Raw genomic sequence first — 16648 nt, 5'->3', positions numbered from 1 at the left:
CAAACAGTCGTGAAGTGGTGGCAGTAAAGGTTGTTGGGAAGAAGACTCTCAATAAGGCGTCCACAGAAAACCTACTGACTGAGATTGAAATCCTCAAGACTGTGTGTCACCCCCATATAGTCCAGCTCAAAGACTTCCAGGTTTACACCTCCTGAATATATATTTTTTTTTTCAATTGATTTATATATATATATATATATTTTCAATTGATCTTATTGTTAACTGATCATTCTAATCAGTTATTTGGAGTATCCGTCTGTCCAAACTGTGTATTTTTTTTGCTGTATCTCACAGTGTATATGGTTAAATTATTTCAGTATAATTTGTTTTTTGTCTCATTAGTGGGATGCCGAGAACATTTATCTGATTATGGAGTGGTGCTCTGCTGGAGATCTCTCACGTTTTATACGCAGTCGCCGGATTTTACCAGAGAAAGTGGCCCGGCGCTTTCTGCAGCAGATAGGTGAGTGACATTTTAGAGGATTATGTCATCTAAAATTCCAGGGGGGATTTGAAAGTAGGTGTAGAGTGCAGTGGAGTACAGTTTGAATGTTAAACCTAGACTAAATGTGGGTGGGTGAAGGGTGGGCGGAATGTTGATGTCTGATCCCATTGTTTGAGTTTAAAAAATGGCTGAAAATAGTGAAGCTATCATTGTTCTTTAAGGTTGGCTGTAAAGTTTAGTTTGACTGTTTCTCTTACTGTGTAATTGTATATGTGTCTGTGTAAACAGCCTGTGCTCTACAGTTTCTCCATGAACGAAACATATCCCACCTGGACCTGAAACCTCAGAACATTCTTCTCAGCGGCTCCTCCCTCAAACTAGCAGGTGTGTTCTCCAGCATGTAAATAAAATGTTGTTTTATTTAGAGAAAGATACGGGCGACGTATTTAAAAAAAACAAAAACATTACATTTGTGTACATTGCCTTTTGAACAGTACACATAAATGTTGATCTTTGCAGAGGTGTGAGGGAGTTTTCATTCACTGCCACCTCACACTACAAACATGTTGTTTACATTCTGATCTCCGTAGACTTTGGTTTTGCTCAGTACATGTCACCGTGGGACGAGCAGAGGGTACTGAGAGGTTCTCCTCTCTACATGGCCCCTGAGATGGTGTGCCAACGTCAGTACGACTCCAGAGTGGACCTGTGGTCAGTTGGAGTTATTCTCTTTGGTGAGTTTGATACATATAACATGCCTTATATTAATGCTTGTCAGAATTCTGTTCCTATGGCACAATTAAAAATTGAAATTAATTCAAGTCGTTCTACTCCATGTTTAATGTTTACACAGAGACGCTGTTTGGGAGACCACCGTTTGCATCTAAGTCTTATGGCGAATTGGAGGAAAAGATCCGAAGTAACCAACCTGTAGAGGTGAGATTTAAATGTTATTTGCGTTTTTCTGCAGAGAAATTGCTCAGCATTCAGTTTGCACAGAAAATATGATCTAATAACAAAAAGGACTTACATTTGTTATAATGTGTAAAGCTGTTGAAAATTACAATGATTAATACTGTAAAATAATTTAATAATTCACAAGCTGTCCATCAAAATAAACATTTTCTGGTTTGAGCTTCAGTTTGTAACCACTAGATGTCGTGCTTTGACACTAATTTATGGCTCAGTAACTGGAGCCCCTGACAGTGGAGGCTGAAATATTAATTAATAAGATTTATAGACGTAGTTCTCAGAGACATAATTATAACTTGGTAAAAGAGTTTTATTTTCTGTAAAATGAATTTAACCTTCAATTAAGAATTTTAAACTTCTTGGATTTAGATGCTAAAGCAAAAAAAAAAATAAAAATGCTGTGACAGAAAAAGGGCAAGACAGTAAAAAAAATCGAGGCCTTGTAAACACGTAAATGTCTGTGTCCAGCTAAAGGCTTGAACTTTGGATTACATTAACACACGGTCCATTAGCTGAGGATCCACAAAGAGGGTTTTAAGGTCATCTTTTGACAAGGGCTAGTGGTGTGACAAGAGAGGGTCTTCAATAAGAAAGAAATGTGGCCGTCCCTTTCCTTTGGAATGTCCTTTGGATCGAGTTCAACTTAATAAAGTTGTGTTTCGTTCTTGAGCTCCCTCCTGGGGCCAGGGTTTCCAAGGACTGCAGGGACCTTCTGCTGCGGCTGCTGGAGAGAAATCCAGATGTTCGGATCACCTTTAAGGAATTCTTTGCTCACCCTTTTGTGGATTTGGAGCACATGCCCAGTGCAGAAAGCCTTGGGAAAGCGGTGAGAGAATAAGAATGGAAGAAAGTACTAAATGATAACTGTTTGATAAGCACATCACAGCCCCATGTGTTATTGTGTGGATGCAAATGCATACACAAGCAGTCTGTAATACCAGCTCCAATGTTCCCTTTCAGAAAGAGTTGGTTCTTCAGGCCGTTCAGAAAGATCAGGAAGGAGAGCGGTCGGCTGCTCTCTCACTGTACTGCGCTGCCGTAGAGCACTTTGTCCCAGCGATTCACTGTAAGAACAACAACAACCTTTTTTTCGTACTGTTTGTAGCTCAGACACACAGTAATGCACTGCACCAAAATCACGTAACAAATCAGGCTCACCAAGTTTTTTTTCTTCTTTACCTTCTTGCAGATGAGGTAGATCGACAACGTAAAGAAACGCTGAGGCAGAAGGTAATTCTGAAAACACGTCACACAGGGATTACTATTTTCAACAGGGTCTGTTTTGAACATTACCGTAGCTTTCACTAGGAATTAGCCTTCTCTATGAACACCATACGGTGTGGCTGGAGAGCACGTGGTGTGGTTGAGGTGATTGAGTCGACGTCTTTTCCCAGGTCAGCCAGTATGTGTCCAGAGCTGAGGAGCTGAAGGCCCTGGTGGCCTCAGAAAACAGGCAGAGTTTTGAGGAGGCTCGGACCGCCAGGGATGTTCTGCGAGGTAACACACACACACATACACACACACACAGACAATGAACAGTGGTACCCAAACTGGGGCGCAGGTCCAATGAACAGTGGTACCCAAACTGGGGAGCAGGTCACACAGCAAGTTAAACGACTTTTAATATGTTTTTTTTTTTTTGCACAGTGGGAGTTCCGTGGATTTGTTATTTGATTGAATCTGTTTGTAAGAAGAGAAGTTTTGTAGGAATGACCGTGTTTTAAATAAAGTATATATAGAAACTAATGCTTCAAATTTCTATCATCTAATTTTTCCAGAAATGTCTCGAGACCAACCACGACTGATGGCTGCTCTGGAGATGGCCAATACTGCCGTCGCTAAGGTTAGCATGACTCCGTGTGCTGTGATATTTCTGATTCAGGTCCTGGTTCCTAATGTGATTTCACCACTAGAAACAGATGACACTACTCGCTGAGTGGGATCTTACACTGAGCAAAAATAATGTAAAAAAAAATTATTAACTGATGGTTTTAGCCAAAAAGAAACCACTGCCACTCCCACATCTTTTAAAATAAGCGGTGAACCACAAGCATCTCATGGCTGAACTGATGCTGTGTCACTGCTCTATCTCTCTGGCCTGATTTACAACATTGTGTCGCCCATTTTTTATGTCCCGATAGGAACAGGGTGGAGTGGATGATCACGACGTCCTGGACATGTACCAGCAGTGTTTGGGGGAGCTGCTGTTGGTCCTGGCAGGTAGATAATGTGTTTTTTGGCTTCATGCAAACTAGCTTTAAATTGTCATTTGTACTTTGGCGTTTTTATTCATAAAATTTGGAGATAGAGAACTCCAAACACACTGGGGTCCTATCATACACCTGCGTACATGCTGTTATTTAAAAAGCTTGACAGTATGTTAAGTGATTGAGAGTAAAGATTGAAGAAGCAGTATGTTAAGTGATTGAGAGTAAAGACTGAAGAAGGAAAAAAAAATTATGACATATATATGACGTACAGATGATTCCTTGGATAGAGAGCAAAGATGTGAAGATGCATTAAGAGGTCTTTAAGTGAAAACAGATAGAAGTAAACCGAGAAAGACTTCAAACCAGACTGAGGCTCTTTGCCAGAGATGCATATGAAAAGATTCTGAGTAAATAACCCAGGGGAAGTCATCTGACGTTGGTGAGAGCTAAACTGACAGAGAAAGGAAGACGTGGACTTAATAAAGGCAGGGCAAACAGACAGAGGAACTACAGAAGAGACTCCAGTGACTCCCTCTGTGGCCTGGCCTTCATTAGCCTCTACTCATGATCTCATCTGGAAGATCAGCCTAATGGAAGAGGTGGGCTAGAGTGATCCACATGTGGCTCTGAGCCGGAGTCAGACCTGGTGCCAGCTCCCTGTGTGTGGTATGAGAGTTCTGACATATGCTTCCCATTCAGGCAGCTCGTTTCATTTCTTTGTGTTGTTTCACACTGGAAACAAATGAAACTATTATCTCACTAATGGACAGAAGTTTGGATTGTTTCATCCTGGTCGTTGTTGTATTCAGTGTAGGTTCAGTCTCCCTAAAAAAGGCTGAAAATGTGTATTTAAAAGTCAGATCTGGACTGCAGGCAGGTCAGGTAAGCACACGTGTTAGTCTACTAGTCTAATAATAAACCTTTAATATGTCTTCATATAAAGGCCTATTTTTTGTGTATATTTAGGTCTACAGTACCCTGCAGGCCTTGTTTTTTTTTTATCTTTGGCATTGAGAAAGTATTCATTGTTTTATCTGTTTATTGCTTTTTTTGTTTTTTTTTAGCCTAAACGTGAACATCTGTCTCTGTTGTCTTTTAGTTCGTCTCACATCACTTTTGCCCTAACAACTTGGAGGCATTCTTTAAATTGCTGCTTTGTCCTATTAACGTGATCTCTTGAAGTGCGTTAGAGAATCACCAGGGGGATTGTGGGAGGATATCATTAGAACCTTTTTTTCCTTGAGGTCTTAGGTAGTTTTGATGATCAGCCTGCAATCATTTCTGCCCTTCAGCTCCCACTCCCACGCTTGGAAAAAAATCCAATCTGGTTCTGACCTCACGCTGAACAAACGCAGTGATTGGGTAGTGACGTTTCCTCTCTTCCTGTCATTAACAACACACCTTGTTTTTCCCTCTCGTTGATCCAGCTGAGCCGCAGGGTCGCAGGAGAGAGCTGCTCCACGGCGAGGTGAGTGGGCGAAGGCGGCGACCCTTATGTTGACTGCCTGTAATGGTACAGAAAACGATGCATCAGTTCCAACGTGCCTTCAGCTCATTACTGTACACTGGTCACTTCATCACATGACCTCTGTGCTAACAGTCTAATAACACAATCTGTCACATTTTTGTCTTATACATCCATCATTGTCTGCCTTGTAATTGGACAGTTAGAGGGTCGAGAAGGAAATAGGTCACATGGCAACTATGTGGAAAAAAAGGTCACACGAAGTACTGCAGAATACTGTTATATAGAGAACTGTTTTTATCAGAAATTATTTTAACTAATATAATTCATTTATATATTTTATTCATTCTAATTAGCATTGTATTAACAGTATATTATCTAACAACAAATTATACAGTTTTATATTATAGTATTCCTACAGTAGTATTAAACTGTTGGCAACAAATTGTATTTCAAACATAGCTCTGATTGGCTCTCAGCCTCAATGATTGGATCTGATTGGACTTCATCAGATTTTTTCATCATGTTGTTACTGGTTAACTAACATCATTATTTAGGCCTACACAATTTCCTTTGATGAAAATTACAACAAAAATAACACTGGTCTGGTTTGGTAATTAAGGCACAAAAAAAAAAGTAGAATAGATGTTATTAAATGAATACCTGCAATGTACCTTGAAAATGTTGAAAACAACATGATTTTTCTCCCACAAACCCCTCAGGAGTAGAGGGGGACGGAGTGGGCCCCACAGACCTCCGCATTTGAAGTTTTATGGGCGTTCGTCTTAAGTAAATTCAGATGCCGCTGTGATAATCTCACACAACATCAGGGAGACGGGGCGGTGGGTTGGATTGGAAGCATGTGTGTATGTGAGAAAAGAGCCGACACATGCTGCCGGGCCTGGAGTCCATGTGCGTTCACATCTACAGCAGAGCCTCCCTCGGCCTTCTCTAAGTTGTAATTCAGTTTCCTGACCTCTAATGTGGGAGTCGCAGCTTTGATGTAACCAGTGTGTGTAAATGTTGTGCCTGTATGGCTGACACACACATACACGATTTCCCCAGGTCCTACATTAGCAGTAGCTGTTCGGTGGTGGCTGAGATCACTAACAAAGGTCACATTTGTGTCTGGACTTTTTTTTTTTTTTAACCACAATGCACAGCGGTGCTTGGTAACTTATTTGGTTTTGTTTTTTTTCGTTTGCCTGGTCTCGTTGATTTGTTTCACATCCATTGTAGTTTGTGATTAAAGCAGTTGCGGCTGAGTACTGTAGTACTGTAGATTTTGGGGTCAGCTCTTTACGGAGGCCCTGTGGTCACACTGATTATTTCCCACAACAGATGTTTTTAAGGGACATTAAGGGAAGCCATCAGTTTAGGTTTGAAGTCTCTACAACCTCAGATGTAGCTGCAGTTATTCAAACAGGTTGTACAAACAGGTAAGAGTCAGAGTGATGAATAAAGGAGAAAACAGCAGATGATGACAACAGTTACTACTTACATATGTACAATATGCATTAGTTTGAAAGGAAAGTAAAAAAAGAGTAAACTTACATTTACAGATCCTGATTTGGACAGAGGGTTTTCATCTGTGATCATCTTCGTCGTGTTCTCTTTCCTGCTCCTCCATAATGAAGCTGTTGACATTGAACAGGAGAAAGAAAATGTCTTTTAAAAAAAAAAAAATTTAGAGTGAGATCTCTTCTAACCAAAAGTAAAAAGTACAATAATCTGACAAAGTAAAATACATTTACATGTATGAGTTTAAGATGATAAAGCTACAGGATTATTTCCCCTTTTTTTCTTTATTCCGAATATTAAGTCTCACTGTGTCAGTGTCACATAATTGCATGGATATAACTCTTCCTGGGGATGTTGTATTATAACCAAAAAATAACGACCACAAACACAAGAAAGAAAATCATTCCACAGTAAACATGTGTTATTTGGAACTTAATGTGTAACTTTTTCTGTCTCACAGATCAAAAGTCTCATGACCAGAGCTGAGTATTTAAAAAAACACATCAAGGTAAGGACAAAATTCCACCCACGGTTTTTTATTTTTTAAATTTTTATGATTTATTTTGGGTGTATTTACCAGATATAAAAAAAGGAAAAAACCCTTATTGTTTATTTCTGAATTTGTCTGAGCAGAGCAGCTGTTTATTTGCTACAGTCGAGTGATGACTTGCATATGTTTCTCTGTCAGATGCAGGAAACTCAGCGAGACGTGTCTCTGGATCGAGAGCCCCTCGCCGACTCTGTCAGAAGCTGTAAGTGTCCCCGCTGTGTTGTTCTAGCATTTTCCTTGTGTGTTTTTACAGTGGCCTGGAGACAAACTGTGACTCGACCGAGGGTCTGGTACGGTGGGTTACCTGAGGTTAAGTGAAGGCCTAGATTTGTGAAGTTCTAATGAGATGTCACTCGGGCAGATGTTTTCCACTAATAAAACATGAGCCGTTCTCTTTCTGTGCCTGCCCCCCCTCGTCCCCCCTCCGCTGCACCACTGTCTGGCTCTTTGATTTCCTTTTAGAACAGCTGGTGTTAAAACCATAGTAATCATAAGACCTGTTGTTAACAGAGACGAACATCCTTCCCCGTCCTTGTTAAAGGACATTTTATTACAGTATGAGTTTGTAATCCACTCGTCCACAGATGACACTTCAATCACATCAATATTTAATTACAGCTCACCATTGTTGTTGATCCATCGCCTCCATTATTATAGCAAACATTTTCTGTCGGTAGTTTTTTCTTAATAAAAACATCTTAATTATGGCTAATCACATGGTTACTGAATATGAAAAAACAAAAACATTTTGTGTAAATTACTGGAACAGAAAGACATGATAATAGCAGACAGATGTCTGTGTTTTACACCTGTTTCTATTTGTGACTAATCCAAATGATGGGTTTATGTTATGATGGAAAATTACCACGAAAAATATGCAAAACTATAACTGCAAATTTTGCACAGAGTTGGTGGATTTTACCCAGTACTGTCGTGACAGTGGGTTGTAGAATGTGTTACTAGCTGAACCGGTGACCTAACATTACTTTTAAATACCACTAACATTTACTTCAGATACTTCATGTATCCCAGTTCTTCATCTTTTTACTTCTACCTACTTCCAAGTACTTTCAGGGCCCGGCCTCCAGATATTTGGATGTGACCTAAAGCTGAGACAGTATCCTGTTCTCCGAAAGAAAAATTCCAGGGGAAATGAGAATTTAAAAAAAAAAAAAAAAAAAAAAAGTGGTGCTGGGGGAAGGGCAGCAGTGAGTCCAGAGGCTGCTCAGGTTTCACGGAGAAAGCAGGTTCTTACTCTGCTGCTGTTATTTTAATAAAACCGCGGCAGAGTCAGCAATGTGAGCTGGATCTGATCCAGACTGGAGAGGGTCACAGCGACGGCAGACTCTGTCTGTTGACCTGAGACTACAGACCGTAGCAGGTACTGCTGTTTTACTGAAGCCATGACAGATTCATTCTCTCTTTTCCTCTGTTCAAAACTACAGGGTTAGTTGATGCTCGTAGATTGAGCAGTTTTCTTCAATGATTTTATAATGAATCACGATTTGGTTCAAGGTTTTTCAGCTGCAAACAAAAGACCTTCATTACTGTTGATAAAGAAGCAGATGATTTAATGAAAAGAAGAATCACTGCTTCATTCAGTTCAGGGACTTTTTTTATCCTCCTGTTTTAGTCTTTAGGGTCAGTGCAGCTCACAGGAAACGGGTCAAACTTTAATGTTTACTTGATATAAATTCTCTTAAAGTTTAACCACACCCCCCCTTCTGTGCCCCCCCCCAGCCTGCTGTCTGCAGTGAACATGGCATTGAGCGTGTGAACAAGACGAGACGCCTCCCTGACCATCAGACGGCCAGTCACAGGAGGAGCCCTGGACACAGGGCTGTGGCAGAACCGAGGTTCTGTTCAGACCAGGTCAAACCCGGGTTTTAAAACTCCTCTGTTCATCTGGGTGGGACGATGCTGCTGATTCTTAATCCTTATTTAACTTTAACTACACCAGAGTCTGCCAGCTACACTTACTGTGGTTATTTATTAACTTAACCTAGTTAAAGTATAAACTAATGCTGTGTGTGTGTGTGTGTGTCGGTTCCTCTCTGGGTTTTTCTTGAACAATCATGTCAAAGGACTGAAATGTTTAATCTGGTTAAACACAGGGTAGCTGTGGATTCATCACGATTAATCGAGATAAATCATCAGTCGTAAATAAAACAAATATTGGTGTCACTGTCACCTTATTGGCCGTAAATCATCAGTCGTAAATAAAACAAATATCAGCGTCACTGTCACTTTATTGGACTTACTTCCTGCTCTGCGTTGGTCAGGCTGGTCCGACGTACGCTGGGCGTCTTGACCTGAAACTGGAACCTCCACTGACACCTGCAGTGGTGGAGATGGAGTTTTAGGCTTCATGGAAACAAAAACGCTTTCTGGCAGTGTGTGTAAATGACAAGATGTTTATCATCTGTCTTGGACTGGATGGATTTATTAGATTAATTAATCATCGTGGTTAATCTGTTTCTAATGACGACCCCTTTAGAAAACAGATGAATAAGAAGATACATGAAAACTTCAGAATTAGTCGAGAAACACGAGGAGTTGTTAAAACCTAGAGGTGACTGTTGATTCATCAGTTCTGGCTACGACGTGTCGCCCACAGTTCTTTATGAAATGTTTCAGTATAATAGATTTAAATTTGCTAAAACAGCTCTGTGATTCGACCCTTGAACAATCAGGAAGAGCTGCTTGTAGTCTGAAGAGTCTAGATTTACACTTGAACGTGCAGCAGAAGACGGAAGAGATTATTTACCCAACAAATCTACTTTGTTTTGACATTGTACAAACATTGTCCCAGCCGTGCCGTCTACGTGGGCTCTGCATCGATCTGGACGAGTACAACGTGGACGATTAGTCTCTTACAGTGACCAGTAGCCTTTTAGCCACAGTTTACACTGCTTTCACAAAGTTACCACAGTCAAATGATGGCTGAAAAAAAAACATGCCTGTTGCCAAAGCAAATATATATGTGCTTTAATCAAAGCTGCTTTAATTGTCAAACTGAATGGTAGCAGCTGTGATTTACTGTCTAGATCATTATATTAAACTGGTTTCTAAAAGTGGAAAAACATAGGTTTAGTTTATGGTTAGAAACGGTAAAACCTTCGATTCCAAGTCTATTGATTTTTGTTGTACAAATTTGCACACTGATGAATGTGAAGGTCCATGCTCTCTCTACACTGGGTTTGTGCCATGTGTCGCCTCACGTCCCTCCTCCTGTCAGACCATTGACATGTAAATGCTGCTCAGCTCGTATGACAGAAGCACATTATCATGGAAAACAAGTTGAAGCGAGAGAGTGTTTGTGTTTTACTCCGCAGCAGCGCGGGCATTAACGTGAACGAAACTGTAAAACTCTGACTCTGTCATGGCAGTTTTGAGAGGAAGTATTAAGTACACTATACTCAGGCCTCAGCAAACATGCACACACTCACCCCCTCACCCTCTCCTCCCCACTGACTTTACTGCGGCTCGACCACAGGCTCACCACGCGCTGTCCACTGATGGAGCCCTCTCCACCACGATGAGGGGAAAACTGGAAGAGGTGCCGCCTCGGCCTTATTTATATGAGTCAACTAGAATTTTCTCAGATTGGGTAATGGACGAGGGTTTTTGAAGGCTACACTGAGCCGCGGGGCTCAGGGAAACCTGACAAACTACGGCTTCTGCCGCACAGTCGCAGCGGAATACTAATCCACATGACCGTTGTGTGTCTTCCAGGGACCATTGTGGTCTCAGGCAGTGCAAAACATTGCAAAAAAAAGGGAGCTTAACTCTGTGAGTAGTGTTATATAACTGCAGTAGTCGGCAAATGGGAAAATATACTGTATGACTTGATTGTATACTGTAAATCACTGGGCGAGAGATCCACACTGAGATTTGGTTTTTTTTTGTTTGATTTAACGGTTTCTACAGCTGTGATTTTTACAATGTATTTATTGAAGATGAAGAAGAAAAATAAAAAGGACTGGGTCGGAACATTTCTTGTAGCCTGAATCTTTTTTTTTTGAATCTCTGATTTTCATTAAGATAAGAAAATGGAAGAATTGTCCTGAAATGTTCTGATTAATTTCAGTTGGATAAAGATGAGGACTGGACTCCTGGGCAATGAAAAAAAAAATCATCCTCTAGTCTGAGTCTAGATCCTCGTCTGTTTAAAAGTTCTAGAAACTTCCTTTAGAGAAATGCATCACCAGCAGAGGGCAAATGTTCCTCTCTATGGAAACCTATGGAAAGATGAATATACCGTTTTGTGGGGGCGGCGCTGCTGTTCCCTCGCCGTCATCATCTGGAAGCTGCTCTGCAGAAACAGCTGGCTTCAGTCCACGAGGGGGAGGAGAGAGAGAGAGGGGAGAGCAGCCTGGGGAATGTAAGGACATTTTATAATTATATGACTTGTGTTGGACGTCTGGAAAACTTTGAACCTGATCTGGACAAAGTCCAGCAAAACGTAAAAGCAACGTACAGAGAATTGACTCTAGAGATGATATTGTTTTTCTCTAAAGTACATCCAGCTGTTGTAATACAGCATGTTGCATTTCTTGGCTGCAGTACAACCACAGTACTACTCAGTACTCACAAAGTAGTAGTGAAGCTTTTAAAGACTGGGAAATGACTAAGTTTAAGCACTAATTAGCTCCACCCAGAGTCTTTCTCAGGCTCCACCCTTCAATCCTTAAGCCCTGCCCTACTGCTAATGGAAATAAATCCTACAAATCTGCTTCTCTCTCATGAAACTCTCATGAGTTAAAATTACAAACAGTTACATTTCTCCACTGTGGCACAAAAAAAGATGAGATTAAAAGCAAAATGTATTTGCTGAGAACAAATTTCACTCTTCTGCAGTAGTTCTGCAACCTCTACAGGACCCGCCCCCCACTTTGGGAACCAATGTTGCAGGCGAGAATATACAGGTAGTTTTTGGAGGAACAAAAAAAGGGATGATGTTAGCATCGTGTCAGCTACCCCGTAAGACTTTGTCAAAAAGTTCTAGAACATCTTAAAACCAAGTTGTTTTCTCAAGTTCTTTCAAGGAAATAAATAAAACATAACGTAACAAAGTTTAACGAACCAAGTTGTTTTCTCAAAAGTTCTTTCAAGGAAATAAATAAAACGTAACAAAGTTTAACGGAAATAAGATAAAGTCGTCATGGCCGTTGGATCTATATCAAAACTTTTGATTAAGTTTCATTAAATGAATGATTTAAGAACTTTTATTTTGACCAAATGCAGTGACGTCTCTGCTTCTCCCATTTATCGTCCGTTTCCTTTCAACTCCACTGATGCCTCTCTCACAGGGCGATTTTAAAAGGTTACAAGTTTCTCGTAAAAGTCGAGGTTTTAAACTGTACGTTTCATGTCACCAGGACGCCGTGTGATGTTTGTTTTCCATCTTAGCATCTCGCCTTTTACAGTCACCTGGGTCTAAATCACTCCCAGACTGGAGAGACCAACACGCCCCCTGGAACCACAGGATGAATGAGCAGTGGCTGCTTTGTTTGTGGCCGTGCTGTGTATCGGCCTCTAATTGGTTAATGTGCTCACGGTGTTGGCATCTCACTGCCAGGAAAACTTTGCGATGCAATTCTGACCCCTGAGCTTTCTTTGTTGCTCCACTCTGGGATCCCTGCCAGTTCAATATTGCCCCCCCCGACCCCCCGAAATGAGCACAGAATACCATTACAGTAATACTGCACAGACATGGAGATGCTCAAATGGAAAATGTACCCTCTTTTGCCTCCTCCTCCTCTAAAATACCCCCCCACCCTACTGGACCCACAACTAAGAACATTGTGGCTTTTGATCAGCCTCCATTTTGCTGCGTATTTACCCCCCCCGCCCCAGCCTCTCTGCTGATGCAGCAGGTCCAGTCACATTGGCATGAGCGCCACCTATGAAGGGGGTCTCTGTGCTCCAGACCTGGAGGGAACGCGGTGCCCTCGACTCCGGCAATCGCTGCCCTGAAAACACAGAGCAGGTCAGCCATTCACTGTGGCCCGACGGCTGCGTTCAATGGAACATTGTAGAAGCCTGACCTTTGCAGATAATCAACCCACGTGCTCTAAGGCGAAGCCAAAAGTGTTTACGCATTAAGAAAATTCTTATGATATTAAAACACCATCCATCTTCTGACGCTGATCCTGTTAACGGTCGCTGAGGAAACGCTGGAGCCAATTTCACTGCTGTGGTCAATGCAGAGCCTCCAATTAACATAATCCTCAATCTGCAGTAAAACTAATCAAAGCAGCTTCGAGTGCAGAAGAAAAAAAAAACATATTTTCAATGTTAAGAGTTAAAAGTTATAATCCCTAGACTTTTAATCTTCATCCTTAACCTTTCACTTTCTGCCCCCTAAAGGTGAGGCTGCTATTTTCAGGGTGAAGGCCAGGGGCTAATAATAAAAAAATAATAAAGTTTATGGTTTTGCAGCAAGTTCCTAATAAATCAGCTGACGTTAGTTTGTCGTTAAAGACTAACTTAACTAGAACTGACAAGAAAATAGTATTTGAAGGAGAGAAAGTCCAACACATTGAACTTTACCCCAAAGACAACGTGCCTTTGAAATAAAAAATTGAAAAAGTCGTCGGTCAGACCTTAAAGTTATGTAACTTTTCCTTCAATTTCAAAACTTGTTAAATGCTTTAAAAGGTTAATATTTAACACTTTAGCATTAAAAATAGAATAGAGTATGAATAAGTCAAAGTTTACTTCACAAGTTCAAAGATTTTCAGGGATTTTTTTTTTGGGAAAAAGTTCACTCTTAAATCACCCTATAGGTGTGAATATTAGTGTGAATTGTTTGTATTTTGTTCATATATATACATACATACATATGTATGTGTATATATATATATAAAAACTCCCAGTAAATTAGTACCATATTCCAAAGTTCACACGTTGTTGTTCACCAAACATGTACAGTCAACCAGAACCGACACTTAATCCATATTAAAACTCCTGTCAGAGTCACATCAATCAGATGTCATGACATCTCTGTGCTCCAGTCACAACATTACGCAATTTCAGCTCATAAACATTTTATTAAAAACTCACCAGTTCTCCCCCCCCCCTCACACACACACACATACACACACACGCAAGAAAGACACTGCTGTGGAACGTTGCTGCTAAGAGCAGCTGAAAAAGAAGAAGTGGAAATTAAAATCACGTGTATGGACTCGGAGCTACGTCACATCTGTGTGTTCGCTGAGGATTACACACATTTGCTGACACACATAAGGACCACACACACACACTCACACACACATCGACTTGTTTCACTGTACAAAACCCATTCCTCATCATCATAACGTCATCATTTATCACCAGAAATCCCTGTTCAAAACTCGACACCAAACATCGTATTCCACCAACTGCATCTACAGTTGAACAGTTCACATAAAGAGCTCAGAGTGACCCTCACGTCAGACCTGGTCGTAGTGAGAGCCAACGTCAGCTGTGATTGGTCGGTCCGTTCACGGCAGCGACGCAACAACAGGTTCTGGTTTGTTGTTGTACCGGTGAGAAAGGAGCAAAAACAACAGGAGTTTTTTTTTGTTGTTTTTTTTAAAGGCGTGAAAGTGAGCAGACAGGAAAGGAGGTGTGTGTGTGTGTGTTTGTGTGTGTGTGTGTGTGTGTGTGTGTGTGTGAGAGAGAGAGAGACAGGAAAAGTCCAATGAAACAGTCAGCGCAGACACCGGCCCTTCTGTTCGGCTCATTTTTGAACCTGATTCTTCACCCCTGGTCTGTTTATTGACTCTGAGCACAAATGTTTGCTTCGCTGCGACAATGAAGTGGCCCCTGAAATGGAGAGCACAGCAAACAGACTGTAAGGGTCCAGTGTTTGTCCAGGGTCTTAAAAAGGCCACACTTCAAGAGGCACTGATGCCAAACCAAACAGAGCAGAGCTGTTAGAAGATGCAACATGAAGGCCAACGTCAAGTAAAAAAACAAACAAACAAAAACAACAAAACTTCACACCAGAACCTGTTCCTCCAACAGTTACTTGAAAAGAACGGGTTCATATGACGTGACTGAGGGGTTCAGAGGTCAAGTTGTTGCGTCAATTTCCACGCCGTCATTAATCCTCATGACATCCAACAAGTGTTTGAAGCAGCCTTCACCAGTGAATAATCCTCAGTAGAGGAGGAATCAGGAGAGCCACGCAGCTGGAAGTCCTCTGGGCAGAGGAGTAGTCCGCCCGCACCTCCTCCCTGTCACCTCTAGGGTCGTAGTCCTCGTCCTCATACATGTCCTCCGCGTCGGGCTGGTCCGCTATGACACTGTGGTCCCCGATGTTGCACAGTTTCCTCATGTTCTCCTTGACCACTTCACAGAACGGCCGCTCCACGCCGTCACACACGCAGCGGTTGAGCAACATGCCGTTCGGGATGAAGAGCATCTGCTGAATGGTGGCTTTACACTTGGGGGAGCACTTCCGGCCGTTGAACAGCTGCCCACAGTATGACAAGTAGGCCGTGAGGGAGGTGTGGCAGTCGCTGTCCTCCTCGCACCGCTGCCGGGCCTCCATGCAGCCGATGCCGCCGCCGTCGCTCGGGTATCTCCGTGGGAGACAGGGCTCTATGGCCCGCTTGGCGCCGTCGCACTCCCGGTCTTTGGCGCAGTCGCAGGTCTCCAGGTCTGGCCCGTTGCGGGTGTGGTTGAGCCTGATGAGAGCGTTGATGCAGTGGCTCGGACACTGCCTCCGGGTCCCCCGCAGGTTCCCCTCACAGGCCGCCAAGTACTGGCCGTAGGCGAGGTCACACGCGGGCTCGTCGTGGCACCGGAGGAGCGCCTGCCAGCAGATGAGCTGGCCGTCTATGGCCACCAGCACCCAGGGGAGAAGCGCCAGGGCGCCGCACCAGCATTTCATGCTTGGATGGAGTTGTAGTTCGGCGAAGAAGACTCCCTCCTCCACCAGCAGCACATTTGGAGTGATGAGAACTCACACAGTCAGTCGGACCTTCCTCCACACTGCAGCCCGCTGCCCGTGCTCCATGTCACCGGTCGACGTGCCCACGCTGACCCGTGCTCCATGTCACCGGTCGACGTGACGCGCGCGGCGTAGCGCTACCCACGCTGGGCGCAGACTCGAACCCACTCTTCTGTTGTTGTTGTTGTTTTAGTCCACAACACCTTAAGTCCACTTCAACTCCTCTTTCTAGGCTCCGCTCCTCTGCTCCAACATCTAACCGCTCGTTCCGACGTGTTTTTTTTTTCTTAATTCCAAGTTGGCAGAAGTTTCTCCCCGTGTTCGGTCTGTCCCGCTCCGTGCGCCTTTGTCCTCTCTTCTCGCTGTTATACGTTTCACGCTTCGCTGAGCATTTCCCCACAACACCCCTCCTCTTGTTGAAAAAAAAAAGTTTTTCCTCCCCCTCTTCCCCTCTCCTCTCATTTACAACCCTGTCCACCGATTGGTCATCGTGGAGTCAGCCGTGGGACCCGGCGGCGGCGGCGGCTCTGCGCGCAAA

The 16648-nt window shown here is 42.6% G+C and overlaps 2 protein-coding genes and 2 long non-coding RNA genes across 4 annotated transcripts in view; 1 reads left to right on the top strand and 3 right to left on the bottom strand.

Annotated features, from left to right (window-relative positions):
* Positions 1-9361, top strand: part of ulk3 (unc-51 like kinase 3) — a 10689-nt gene extending 1328 nt beyond the window's left edge. Inside the window, exons 3-17 of the mRNA XM_008310836.3 lie at positions 1-140; positions 343-463; positions 734-829; positions 1036-1179; positions 1299-1381; positions 2088-2243; positions 2378-2483; positions 2607-2647; positions 2812-2914; positions 3196-3260; positions 3559-3637; positions 5055-5095; positions 7074-7121; positions 7302-7365; positions 8904-9361. Of these exons, the coding sequence (XP_008309058.1) occupies positions 1-140; positions 343-463; positions 734-829; positions 1036-1179; positions 1299-1381; positions 2088-2243; positions 2378-2483; positions 2607-2647; positions 2812-2914; positions 3196-3260; positions 3559-3637; positions 5055-5095; positions 7074-7121; positions 7302-7365; positions 8904-8920 (1304 nt within the window). The 3' untranslated portion in view covers positions 8921-9361. The remainder of the gene's footprint in view (positions 141-342; positions 464-733; positions 830-1035; positions 1180-1298; positions 1382-2087; positions 2244-2377; positions 2484-2606; positions 2648-2811; positions 2915-3195; positions 3261-3558; positions 3638-5054; positions 5096-7073; positions 7122-7301; positions 7366-8903) is intronic.
* Positions 2093-6381, bottom strand: LOC112487012 (uncharacterized). The gene is made up of 5 exons (XR_003049688.1): positions 5029-6381; positions 2754-2907; positions 2576-2653; positions 2356-2481; positions 2093-2231 (listed from the first exon to the last, which is right to left on the bottom strand). It is a non-coding gene; the product is annotated as an uncharacterized LOC112487012 (long non-coding RNA).
* Positions 6393-16648, bottom strand: part of LOC112487013 (uncharacterized) — a 13673-nt gene continuing 3417 nt past the window's right edge. The window contains exons 2-4 of the long non-coding RNA XR_003049689.1: positions 11425-11538; positions 9425-9500; positions 6393-6729 (exon numbers count right to left, since the gene is read on the bottom strand). This is a non-coding gene — a long non-coding RNA (uncharacterized LOC112487013). The remainder of the gene's footprint in view (positions 6730-9424; positions 9501-11424; positions 11539-16648) is intronic.
* On the bottom strand, positions 14234-16190 carry LOC103379319 (growth arrest-specific protein 1). The gene has a single exon (XM_017032519.2). The coding sequence runs from the start codon at positions 16048-16050 to the stop codon at positions 15298-15300; it is 753 nt and encodes a 250-aa protein (XP_016888008.1). The 5' UTR covers positions 16051-16190; the 3' UTR covers positions 14234-15297.

The sequence above is a fragment of the Cynoglossus semilaevis genome, chromosome 5 (assembly GCF_000523025.1).
Source record: "Cynoglossus semilaevis isolate Cse_v1.0 chromosome 5, Cse_v1.0, whole genome shotgun sequence".
Lineage (NCBI taxonomy): Eukaryota > Metazoa > Chordata > Actinopteri > Pleuronectiformes > Cynoglossidae > Cynoglossus > Cynoglossus semilaevis.
Note: the sequence above shows the minus strand (reverse complement) of the source record. Positions and strands in the feature narration are given on the sequence as shown.

What these genes read in the sequence shown, in the direction of transcription:
- LOC103379319 (XM_017032519.2), bottom strand. Translation starts at nt 16,050, where the DNA reads ATGAAATGCTGGTGCGGCGCCCTGGCGCTTCTCCCCTGGGTGCTGGTG.